At 68.7% G+C, this 12,308-nt stretch overlaps 1 protein-coding gene across 1 annotated transcript; it reads left to right on the top strand.

The window, feature by feature from the left end:
• Positions 1 to 965: 965 nt before the first annotated feature.
• Positions 966 to 10,868, top strand: ADAM11 (ADAM metallopeptidase domain 11). Its single transcript, XM_066205071.1, has 26 exons — positions 966 to 1,128; positions 2,427 to 2,614; positions 3,905 to 3,981; positions 4,316 to 4,382; positions 4,788 to 4,873; positions 4,951 to 5,017; positions 5,164 to 5,212; positions 5,294 to 5,361; positions 5,674 to 5,748; positions 5,836 to 5,907; positions 6,426 to 6,592; positions 6,668 to 6,752; positions 6,833 to 6,923; positions 7,028 to 7,079; positions 7,241 to 7,340; positions 7,609 to 7,680; positions 7,775 to 7,867; positions 7,974 to 8,054; positions 8,135 to 8,185; positions 8,845 to 8,908; positions 8,975 to 9,074; positions 9,148 to 9,267; positions 9,348 to 9,516; positions 9,597 to 9,711; positions 10,177 to 10,267; positions 10,742 to 10,868. The coding sequence occupies exons 1-26, from the start codon at positions 1,071 to 1,073 to the stop codon at positions 10,785 to 10,787; spliced, it is 2,304 nt and encodes a 767-aa protein (XP_066061168.1). The 5' UTR covers positions 966 to 1,070; the 3' UTR covers positions 10,788 to 10,868.
• Positions 10,869 to 12,308: the final 1,440 nt, after the last annotated feature.

The following is a 12,308-nucleotide window of genomic DNA, read 5'->3' as shown; positions in this document are numbered from 1 at the left end:
GGACTCCTGATTCTGGTGCTTCCTGAGGGTAGGGACCGCACAGAGCCCTTGGGTGACATCACCCACCCACTGGGGACGGCCCAGAATCGCCCCATAACCCCAGTGCTGTGGGCACCAGCAGTCCCTGGTTTCAGCACCATCCCCTTGGAGCCCCCAGCTCCATCCACAGCCAGCACCAGCCCTGGCAGCAGTCAGGGGAGGAGCTCCAGCTGGGAGGGTGCTGATGGTGGGGGGCTTCAGTCCCAGCTGGGGGCTCTGATAACAGTGTGGGTCCTGGTACTGGCTGGAAGCACCGGGACAATCTGCAGGGGCTCTGGGATTGCCTGGGAACCCGCGGGGGGCCGGGGGCTAGTCAGGGACTGGATACCAGCTGAGGGGAACATGGTACGGGCTGGGGCCCTCCGATCCCAGCTAGAGGCCCTGCGCTGGTGTTGGGAGGGTTTGGGACTGGTGTGGGGGTCCTGCGCTGGCTGGGGAGGGGCAGCAGTGGCCGAGGGGGGGTGGTTTTGTCTCGAGGTTCCAGACCTCGGGAGGTCCAGTACTGACTGGGAAGTTCTCGTGGGGTGTTCCAGTGCCGGGCGGGTGTGGGGGGCACAGTCTGATCCTGGCTGGGAGGGCTCCGGCACTGGCCGCTCCACTCCAGTCCCTGCCGGTGCGCGGTGCCCAGCACCGGCCCGGGGCCCCGGTACCATTCCGGGGGCTGATGCCACCGGGAGCTCCGGCAGCGGCCGGGGGGTGCTGCCGGCCCGGGGGTGATGCCGGCGGGGCTCCGGTGCTGCAGTGCCGCGGGTGCCAGCGGCGCTGCGGCAGCCGGGGCGGGGAGGGTGGAAGGGGCAGGTACCGGGGGCGGCGGGGCCGGGCGGGGCGGGGCGGGCCCGGGGCGGCGCTGCCGGGGCCGCTGCCGGCGCTGCCGGTGCCGGTGCCGGTCCGGTCCGGCGGGCCCGGGGCCGCGTGCGGGCGGGGCGGGGGCGGCGCTGCCGGCCCGGCCCGGGGCGGGGGGGCCGGACGGGACGGTGACGGTCCCCGGCGCGGCGGGCCCGGCGCGGCCGCTGGCGGAGCATGAGGGAGCCATGAGCCCGCTGCGGGGGTGGCTGCTGGCCGCGCTGCTCTCGCTCGCCCCGCGGGCAGGTAGGTCCGGACCCGCTCCCGCTCCGGCATCGCCCCGGTACCGGCGCCGGTACCGGCCCCGCATCGCGCCCGCCGCGCTCCCGGCCCCGCTCCCGGCCCCGCATCGCCCCGCTCCGCTCCCGGCCCCGCCGCCGCCGCTGCGGCTTTTTCGCTGCATCGACACATTTTTCCGCAGCGCCGCCCCGCAGAGCCCCGGGAGGGGCCGGGCCCGCGGTCCCCCCGCACCTGCCCGGCCCCGGCCCCGCAGCCCCGGCTCCGCACCTGCCCCGGCCCCGCAGCGGCCCCTCAGCCCCGCGTCCCCCCCCGGCCCCGGCTCCGCACCTGCTCCGGCCCCGCGCCCTCCACCGCGCTGTCCCCGCAGCGGCCCCCGCCGTGTTCCCCCTCCGGAGGTGGCCGCATAGCAGCCCCCCATGTCCCCTTCAGGATGTGTCCCCATCTCGGCTCCCCCTCTCCCTGCATGCCCCATCGATGTCCTCATAGCAGCCCTCCACGTCCCCTTGGGATGTGTCCCCATAGCGGCCGCCCCCCCCCGTGTCCCCTGGCTGTCACCTCCAAAGGTGTCCCTGCACCAGTCCTGCTGTCCCCTCGTTGTCCCCTCTAGGGGGATGTCCCCATACCAGTCTTCCATCTCCCATTCGGTGGTCTCCCCATCCCAGCCCTCTCTGTCCCCTGGATGTCCCCTCTGAGATGTGTCCCCATTTCAGCTCCCCCTTTTCCCTGCATGTCCCCTCCAGGATATGCTGACAGCCCCCCCCCCCCCCCCCCGCCCCAGCCTTTCCTTCAGGTGTGATGGCATTTCTGAGCCCCCTCTCCCCTGCACGCCCCCCTCTGAGATGCATCACTTTATCAGCCACCTATGTCCCCTGTGTGTCCCCTCCAGGACATGCCGCTGTTTCTGAGACCTCCTGAGCTTCCCCACTCCGGTGTATTCCCCTACTCTGGGCACCCCTCCCGTGCCTGCTGGGTGTCTCCTCCTGGGCACGCCAGCGTACCTGGATGTTCCCCAGCTGTACACGCCGGGACACCTGTACCCACCCTCCATGATCCCAGGGCATCCCATCCAGGACATGAGTGTCCCCTTCTGGATGCAGTGCCACACTTGGGCCACCCCCTGAGCATGTTCACCAACTCTGTCCCCTCGTGTTCCCGCCCCTGCGTGTTCTCATCTCCCTGTCCTCGTCCCCAGCCCTCCACGTTCCCCTGTCCCCAAGCCCCTGCGTCTCCATCCCTCCTCCTCCCCAGGCCCCCGTCCCCCCAGCCCTCCCAGGGTGGCCGCCACCCTGTCCCCTCTCCCGCAGGTGCTGCCGCGCAGGCCGGAGCGCTGCCGCGGAGGCTCCCACGGGCCGCATGGCAGGAAGGGCGGGTGGTCTCCCAAATCACCCACCCCAGCAGGCTGGTGGGGCAGAGTTCGGGCGGAGAAGTCCCAAAGCATCAGTTGGACACCAGGGTCAGGCATGAGCCCGGAGGAGGAGGAGGCGGAGGACCCGTAAGTGAACGACAGCCCCCAGCCCGCTCCCTTTCCGGGGTCCCTGCAGGCGGCAGGTCCAGGTCCGCAGGCAGCCGCCGTCGCTGGCCCAGCCACACCCCGGCGTGTGCGTGGGTACCGGCATCCCGAACTGGAGCCCTCGTCCCCCAGGGACCATCCCGCTGCCATCCTCCCGGGGGGACACTGACTCGTGCCGCAAGATCCCATTAAATCTGGGTGTTGGGAGAGATGAAACGGGAGCGGGCAGGTGGCGAGCAGGGCTCCCACGGGAACAGACTCGTGGGTCCGGCAAGGACGGATCCAGGCCGCGTGGGAGCGGCCCCGCATGTCCCACCCCGCGCTGCTCCCCAAAGCTCCTCGGGCTCGGGGCGGTGACCTTCCCCCCACCGCTGGCTGTCCCAGCGCTCCGGGGAGCGGCACACGAGCCCCACCCGGCACGGGGGAGTTGCGGTGCTGGCAGCCGCCGAGGCCGGCGCCCATCGATCCCCGTCCGCGCCGGATAAGGGCGAGATGAGGAGCTGCTCTCGCCGCAGAGGTGATTTACACCCGGCGTCGAGTGAAACCGCCGGACGCCGGGAAGCGCCGCGCTGGCGGGGGGCCAGGGAGGTGTTAAGCCAGGGTGTCGCGGCGGGAGGGAGCAGCGGAGATCCCGGGGAATTCGGGGCTGGCTCCCGGCGGCAGAGCCCTCTCCGGCAGTGCTGCCGGACCCCAGGGATGCGGCCGGGGCCCGGGACATCCCCTCCCTGCGATGACAGACGGCTCCTCATCCTTGTGTCCTCACCCCGAGCTGGCCCGGGTTCCCAGCAAGGGGACGAGGCACGCCGGGATGGATTTGGCTTTTCGGCCGTTTCCCCGTGTGAAGCACCGGAGGGACCCGCAGCCGGTGCCGGGCTCTCACCCGTGCGCCGAGTTTGCCGGGTCTGAGGCCGCGCCGCAGCGCTCGGCTCCCGCTGCCGGCGGCAGGAATTAGGTCAGGAGCGGCGGCGCCGCAGGGCGGGAGAAGCGGCGGCTCGGGCTGGGCCCAGCGCCGGGGGGACCCTCCGGCTGCCCCCCCCAGCACGGCACCCGCCGAGGGGGCGATGGGACGCAGGTGCCATCCCAGTGCTCCAGGGCTGATGGGTTTGAGAAAAAAAAAAAACAAACTGTTTTCCTTTATGCTGAATTTTTCGGTAAAAAAAAAAAAAAAAAAAGTGCATCTTCACAGGCCGTGTATTTGGCTTGGGGTTTTAATTATTGTTTTAGTTATGAATTTTCTGGGTGGGGGGGCTGACGGCTCTGGCGGTCCTGCAGGGGCTGCACCTGGCACAGGTGAGCTTCATGGTGCGTGCCTTCGGCTCAGCCTTCACCCTCGATCTGCGGCTGAACCAGTGAGTGACCCGGGGGTCCTGGCTGCTGGTGCCCGCCGGGAGGAGGGGAGGAGCTGGGGGTGCCCGGGGATGGGGGAGTTGTGCAGAGCCATCCCAGCAGCAGGGGCTGAGCCGGGGGGTGGAGCTGAGGGGAGAGCGACCCATGGGATGCCAGCGCCCTCCCAAACTGGGGGGGGTCCCATGCTGGGGTGATTCCTTGTATATGGATGCTGGGTGGTCTCCCGCACCGGGGTGGTGCCCTGCACATGGATGGCTGCTGCCGTCTCCCTCTTCCTCCTCTTCCTCTTCTTCCTCCCCACCCCACGGCCTCTCACCCCCCTCCTGCTCCCGGCAGCCACCTCCTCGCCTCCCACTACGTGGAGCGCCACGTCGGCGCGGGCAGCAACGGCAGCCACAGCACGGTAAGATGTGTGCCATGCTGTGCCAAACCATGCTGTGCCAAACTACCCTGTGCCAAGCCATGCTTTGCCATCCTGTGCCAAATTACACCATGCTGTGCCATGCTGTGCCACTGCAGGGCTTGCGGTGGCCAGTTCATAAATCCCACAAAAGCCCGGGAATGGGCCCCAGGACCTCGGCCTCCCCCCACCTGCCTGCCCCTGGGTGTCCCCGGGTGCCCCTGGGTGCTCAGGGTGCTGCCATGGTGCCGGGGCCTGCCCCTCGAGTGGGGGATCCCTGGGTGCTGTGGGCCCCAGGCACACCCTGGGGGTGCCTGGCAGTGAACCCCGAGCCCCCAGCCTGGCTGCGGCCCTGGGGGTGCGGAGCAGGGCAGGACCCGAGGCTCAGCGCCCGTCCCCGCTCCGCAGGGCGCAGGGGAGCACTGCTACTACCAGGGCCGGATCCGGGGGCAGCCCCGCTCCTTCGCCGCTCTCTCCAGCTGCCAGGGCCTGCGGTGAGTACCCCACTGCCGACGGGGGGGCCGGGGGGCTGCCCCCCTGTGCACCCCGACACGTCCACCTCTGTTTGCAGCGGAGTCTTCTCGGACGGCCGAGCCACGTACCTGATCGAGCCCCAGGCGGGCGCCGAGCACGGGCAGGTGAGCGATGGCACTGCCGTGGGCCTGCCTGAGCACCCCGAGGCAGCTTTAGGGGTCTGCCTGTGCCTTGGGGACAGCCACGGGGACACGGGGACGTGGCGGTCCTCCCCTCCCACGCACGGCCGTGACACACCTCTCCCGAGCAGGGCCTTCGACCACACATCGTCCAGCGCGTCCCCAGCTGCCCCCGACTGGGTGAGCCTTCTCACAGAGCTGTTCCTGGGGACCTGTGGCCCCGTGTCCTGGTGTCCCACCACCTCTGTCCCTTCCCTCCAGGCTGCCTCTTCCCTGCGCTGAGCCAGCGTGGCCCGGGTGACATACCAAAGCTGCGGCGGCGGCGGCAGGTGAGTGGGGGCGACGGGGTACAACAGGGACACAGAGGACATGGGCAGGGGACAAGCGTGCTTGACCCGGGTTGACTTCCCCTGTTGGCTGCGGGTGCAGCCAGGCCCCTCCGCGGGTGCAGGGTCGTGTTTGCAGAGTGCTGCTCCTGCCTGGGCTCAGGGATGTCCAGGGGTCCCATTAGAACACCGGTGGGGCCGCATCCCGAGACCACCCAGCGGCTCCCCCCGCTCCCTGTATCCCAAACATCCCTGGAGGGGTCAGGAGCCCCAGCCGGGTGCCAGTGCTGGCCCAGCCGCGGGTTCCCTCTGCAGGTCCGCCGAGCCCAGCACACGGTGCACAGCGAGACCAAGTACATCGAGCTGGCCGTGGTGAACGACCATCAGCTGGTGAGCCGGGGATTCCCGGGGCTGGCGGGGGCGGTGAGGGGTCGGGCTGGCCCCCCCAATCCCACCTGGCCCCTGGTGTGCCCCCAGTTCCTGCAGCTTCGCAAGTCCGTAGTTCTCACCAGCAACTTCGCCAAGTCCGTGGTCAACCTGGCTGACATGGTGAGGGGGGGGGGGGGGGTCCCTGGAAGGAATTTTTCCCTCTGGGGGGGTTGTCTCTGGGAGGGTTAATCCCCAGCATCTGATGGGTTTGTCCCCTGGGGGCTTCGTTCCCCTTCACTCCCAAGGGATTTATCCCCAGTGGGCTTATTCCTGGAGAGAGGGTTTATCCCCCACCCTGGTGGGGTTATCCTTGAGGGGACTGTTCCCCGCAGCTGGTGGATTTGTTCCCAGGGAGTTTGTCCTTAGTTCCTGGTGATTTATCCCTGGGGGTTGGTCCTCAGCACGTGCTGGGTTGTTCCCTTGAGAGTTTGGACCCAGGGAGTTTGTCCCACTCATGGGTTTTTTTCTTGGCACCGGGTGGGTTTGTCCCACGGGAGCTTTGTCCCTGGGGAATTGTCCCTGGTGACGGATGTGTGTGCCCAGCTCCTGAAGTTGTCCTCAGGGGTTTATCCCCAGTAGCTGCTGGCTTTGTCCCTGGGAGGGGTCGCGTCCCCAGCACCGTCCCTTTGTCCCCACAGATCTACAAGGAGCAGCTCAACACCCGCATCGTGCTGGTGGCCATGGAGACGTGGGCGGCCGAGGACCGGATCCGGATGGGGCAAGACTCCCTGGAGACGCTGAACGAGTTTGTGAAGTACCGGCGCGAGGGGCTGGCAGAGCACAGCGACACCGTCCACCTCTTCTCGTGAGCGCTGCGGCCACGTGTCCCCCCCGGGGCCGGGGACCGCGTCCCCCGTCCCCACCATCCTCTTCCTCGCAGGGGTCGGACGTTCCAGAGCAGCCGCAGCGGCACCGCCTTTGTCGGGGGCATCTGCTCCCCTGCCCGCGCCGGCGGCGTCAACGAGGTGGGTGCGGCGGGACCCCCGAGGGCGGGCCGGGGTCAGGGCCGGGGGCCCCGCGGTGACACCGCGTCCCTCCCGCGCAGTACGGCAACGTGGCGGCCATGGCGGTGACGCTGGCACAGACACTGGGGCAGAACGTGGGCATGATGTGGAACAAGCACCGCACGGCCGCAGGTACCCAGCTCCCGCGGGGCCGCGGGGACCACGGGGACACGTCGCGGTGCCACCAGGCCGGCGGCGGGACAGTCAGCACCCCCAGCCCTCTCCTCTCCTCCCAGGGGACTGCCGCTGTCCGGACTCGTGGCTGGGCTGTATCATGGAGGACACAGGGTGCGTGCCCGCTCGGGGTGGCGCTGCCACATCCCCTGCCACACCTCGTGTCACCGCTGCCGGCGGGGGCATCGCCGAGGTCCTGCCCGGGTTCGGGTGCCTGGCAGTGCCCCCGGGCACGGGCAGGGTGTGACAGTGTGACGGTGACCCCCACCCCACAGGTACTACCTCCCACGGAAGTTCTCCCGCTGCAGCATCGATGAGTACAACCAGTTCCTGCAGGACGGCGGCGGCAGCTGCCTCTTCAACAAACCTCTGAAGGTAACGGCCCCTCGGGGGGTCACAGTGGGGAGCGACGCTCTGGGGGTGGCTTCAGGGGTCCCTCGGGACTCGTGGTGTCCCCCCCCCCGCCACAGCCGAGGTGCTGAACTCCCAGGGCGGGAGGAGCCTCGTGCCTGGCGGCAGTTTGGGGGTGCTGCCATTCCCCTGGGATGTGATGCCCTTTGGGGGGCTCATGGCAGCAGCTGGCTCAGGGGTCCCCAGAAGCTCTTTGTGTGTTTGTGTCATGTCCCCTCCTCGGTCCCGGCAGCTCCTGGACCCCCCGGAGTGCGGCAATGGCTTCGTGGAGGCGGGCGAGGAGTGCGACTGCGGCTCGCTGGCGGTGAGCAGGGCCGGGGGGCTCCCCCCGCTCCGGGGGCTGCCAGGACTGCCAGGGGGCTGATATCAGGCCGTGATTCCGGCTGCTGTCCTGGCAGGAGTGTGCGAGGAGCGGGGGAAACTGCTGCAAGAAGTGCACCCTGACCCACGACGCCATGTGCAGCGATGGGCTCTGCTGCAAGGGCTGCAAGGTGCGGGGCTGGGAGCGTCCGGGGGGCTCGGGGGGCCCAGGGTCCACATCCGGATCCAGTGGAGTCCTGTCCCATGCCTGATGAGTTGGGTTTGTGCCCCGGGCAGTACGAGCCACGTGGTGTGTCCTGCCGGGAGGCTGTGAACGAGTGTGACATCCCCGAGACCTGCACCGGGGACTCCAGCCAGGTGAGCGGGGCCGGGGGACATGGTGGGACACGTTGTGGAGCCTTGTGGCACCACCCAACCTCTCCTCCATGTCCCCACAGTGTCCCCCCAACCTCCACAAGCTGGATGGATACTTCTGTGAGAACGAGCAGGTGAGTTCAGCCCGGCCTGGTGGGACACGGCCCTGGGGCTGGGCACATCCCCGCAGGCTCCAGCATCGGGGCTTCTCCATGTTGGAAGTTCATTTGGGACTGTCCAAGGTCCCGCTGGATGGGGCTTGGGGCAGCCTGGTCTGGTGGAAGATGTCCCTGCCCATGGCAGGGGATAGAGCTGGATGGGCTTTAAGGTCCCTTCCAAACAGAACCAGCTTGTGACATTTGTCAGCAGTCCCGGCCACAGCTGAGCCACGCACACACACACAAGTGGGTGTGGGTTCTGGGGTGAGCAGGGGCCCTGAGCCCGCACTGCTGTCCCGTGGCTGTGCACACACGTGGCTTCTGATCCCTGCACCCCATGAGCTGGGGCAGTGGTCCTGGGATCAGGCATGGGGGGATGTGTGAGGGGCTCAGTGTCCCCACAGCACCTCCCTGCAGCACGTGTGTGTGAGCCCCTCTCCAGCCTCATCACCCCTCTGCAGCCCCTGACCCCTCTGCAGTCCCTGACCCCTCTGCAGTCCCTGACCCCTCTGCAGTCCCTGACCCCTCTGCAGTCCCTGACCCCTCTCCAGGCCCCCTGACCCCTCCCCAGTTCCCTGACTCCTCTCCTGTCCCCTGAGCCTCCTCCAGCCCTGTCCTCTCTCCCCTCCCCGCAGGGACGATGCTACGGCGGGCGCTGCAAAACCCGGGACCGTCAGTGCAACGCGCTGTGGGGCCGCAGTGAGTGTTGGCCTGGGGCGGGGGGACGCGGAGGGTGACGAGCAGGTGACACTCGCTCTCTGCCAGGCTCGGCCGAGCGCTTCTGCTACGAGAAGCTGAACGTGGAGGGGACGGAGCGGGGGAACTGCGGGCGCGAGGGCCTGGGCTGGCTGCAGTGCAACAAGCAGTGAGTGACCGCTGTCCCCGCGGCCCCTCCCGGTGCCACCCGCCATCCTGGTGACACCGCCGCTGCCTTGAAGGGACGTCCTCTGCGGCTTCCTCCTCTGCGCCAACATCTCGGGGTCGCCGCGGCTGGGGGAGCTCAGCGGGGAGATCGCCACCACCACCTTCTACCACCAGAACCGCTACGTGGACTGCAGGTAACGGTGCCACCGTGGGCAGGGCACGGCTCCGGGGCCCTGGGGTGCGGGTGTCACCCGCTGTGCCTGTCCCGGCGCAGGGGCGGCCACGTGCAGCTGGTGGATGGGTCGGACCTGAGCTACGTGGAGGACGGGACGCCCTGCGGGCCCGGAATGCTCTGTCTCGACCGCAAATGCCTTCCAGCCAGCGCCTTTAACTTCAGCTCCTGCCCCGGCAGCTGGGACGGGAAGATCTGCTTCGACCACGGGGTGAGGGGCGCGGCGGGGACAGGGGGACACCCGGGGGGTGTCACAGTCGGGTGGGGGGGTGACGCCGTTTCCTCTCACAGGTTTGCAGCAACGAGGGGAAGTGCATCTGCCGGGCGGAGTGGACGGGGAAGGACTGCAGCGTCTATGACCCCATCCCTGAGCCGAAGCCGACGGGGGAGACGGAGCGATACAAGGGTCCGTGTGCCCGCGGGGGACACGGGCTCCCTGCTGTCCCCAGGCCACACAGGCTGGGCTGTCCCGCTTTGTCCCCAGCCCCACCGGGGCTCCAGAGTGTCCCCCCACCCTGGTGCCGCAGCTCAGCTGGGCATGGCTGGGTTCTCCCCCTCCCCCCAGGTCCCCACAGCTCTGGGTCATCCCTGGGGCTGTGTCCCCGTGTCCCTGCATCCCATCCCCACTGAGGTGTGTCCCTACAGCTGGGTTTGCCTCCCTCCCAGGTCCTCACAGCACCGGGACTGTCCTGGGGCTGTGTCCTGGTGTCCCCCATCCCCTCCCCACTGACATGTTCCCTGTGGCTGGGTCTGTCCCCTTCCCGAGCCCCCACGGTACTGAGGCATCCCTGGGGCCATGTCCCCATGTCCCCATGTCCCCTTCCCACTGATGTGTGACCCTGTCCCCTCCTCCCTGTCCCGTCTGTCACAGGTCCCAGTGGCACCAATATCATTATCGGCTCCATCGCGGGGGCCGTGCTGGTGGCTGCCATCGTCCTAGGGGGGACAGGCTGGGGATTTAAGTAAGCAGCCACCGCATGGCTCGTCCCCTCTGCTGCTGTCACCGGCCACGTCCCCTCTGCACACCAACACCGCGCCACGGCCAGGCCGTGCCCTGCTGGGGCACTGCCAGAACCCTCAGCTGGGCATCCCCTGCGGTGTGGCCTCTGGTCCCCTTGGCCCTGCCTGGTCCCCTGACCCTGCCTGGTCCCTTGTCCCAGCCCCTGCCTGACCCCTGGCCCTGCCTGCCCTGCCTGCATGTGCCATCGGGGTGTCCCTGTCACCCGGACCCCGTGGCCGTGTCTGTCCCCAAGCATGGGGTGCTGGCGCGGGGGCTGTGTGGTGCCCCCCCCGTGTGTGCTCCTGCCTGGCACTGGGACACCGCTGCTGCCTGTGGGACCAGGGACACTGGGGCGGGGGGGCGCACCAGGGGGGACAGCGGGGACACGGGGGGTGGCACTAATGCTCCTCTCCTCTCCCCCTGCCACCCCCCCAAGGAACATCCGCCGAGGAAGGTACGACCCGGCGCAGCAGGGAGTGTAACCGTGTCTCCCCCATCGTCTCGTCACCGTCCCTGTCACCGTCACCGTCCGGCAGCCTGACGGCGTGGGAGCCCCCGGGCCCGTCTGTCCGTGTGCTGTGTGTCCGGCCGTGCTGTCTCCATCTCTGTGCCCCCACGGCTGAAGGGGAGCAGCGGCTGGGGGGGCCTGGCAGCCGCCCCCCCCCCGGTGCTGGCTCATTTCAGCTCAGTGTCCCCCCGTGTGTCACCCCCTTGTCACAGCCCCCCACTAAACGCACCCCACTTCTGTGTTGCAGGTCCGGGGGGGCCTGAGCGGGGCCGCTCTGCCCCACCCCCCCAGCGCCTCATTAACAGCAATTAAATGGGGCGGCGCTGCCGAGGGTCCAGCCGAGGAGGAGAGCGGGGGGGGGACACCCGGGACCGCCCCCCGGCCCCCCCCGCACCGCCACGAATGTACGGGGACCCCCGGCCCCCCCGGGCTGGCGGCACTCGGCACTGGATGAATGAATGAATGAATGAATGAGTGAATGAATGAATGAATGTACCCGCGGGGCCAGCGGGCAGCCCCGGCCCCACAGCCCCCTCTGCCCTCCAGCGGCATCTTCCACCCGGGGGGCCCGGGACCCCAAAAGGCAGGCCCCTGTACCCCAAGACGAGGCCAGTATACCCCAGTACTAGGCCAGTAATAGCCAGTACCAGGCCAGTGCCCTTTCCCAGTCCAGGGCCTGGAGTCGTGTCCCCCCCACCCCCGGTGCTGGGTCCCACGGGGGCCAAGTCCTGCACCCCCAGATGTGCCTCCCCGCCCCCCCAAAGCAGTTCAGCAGCCCCCGTGTGGGGTGTGTCCCCTCAAATTCTCCCCGATCCCCCCTGTCATGGCTGCACCCCCAAGCCATGGGACCCCGAAGTCCCCAGTGGTGGGAAGGCACCCACGGGTGACAGCTCTCCCTCAAGACTTCTTCCACTTCCCCAGCTCAGGCAGGTGAGCCCCAAACTGGTGACACGGGCTGGGGGGACAGAAGGGCCCCCCGGGGGACCCGGGTACAGGGTGAGCCCTGGGCTGGGGACACACAGGGCTGCTTGCTGGGTGGCACTTGTCACTCCCAGCCGCAGGGCAGGCTTGTGGCCCCCGTTTCCCCCAGACTGGGTGTCCCCCACCCTCATGGCAGGCTGGGAGGAGGCAACATCCTCTCCCTGTGGCACGTGGCACATGTCACCCTGCATGGGGTGGCTCTAGAGAGCCACCCAAACCACAGCACCACGGACCACTGGGGGCCACACTGGTCCCTTTAACCACTGGTGACACTCAGCATGGAGGGGGAACATCCCCAGTGACACTTGGTGACACAACCCGGTGTGTGTACGTATGTGTGGGGACACTCCTGGGGACACTCAGCATGGGGACAATGGGGGATGATACCCACTGTCCACGGCAGTGTGGTGGTGTCCCCTCTGTGTCCCCTCCTTGCCCAGTGTCCTTGCCCACACTTTGCCATGGAGACAGAGAGTCACCAAGGGTGTCCCCGGGCCCAGCCATGGCCAAAGTG

This window comes from Chamaea fasciata, unplaced genomic scaffold, assembly GCF_029207755.1.
Source record: "Chamaea fasciata isolate MVZ Bird 193981 ecotype frontalis unplaced genomic scaffold, bChaFas1.0.hap1 SCAF_27, whole genome shotgun sequence".
NCBI lineage: Eukaryota > Metazoa > Chordata > Aves > Passeriformes > Sylviidae > Chamaea > Chamaea fasciata.
Note: the sequence above shows the minus strand (reverse complement) of the source record. Positions and strands in the feature narration are given on the sequence as shown.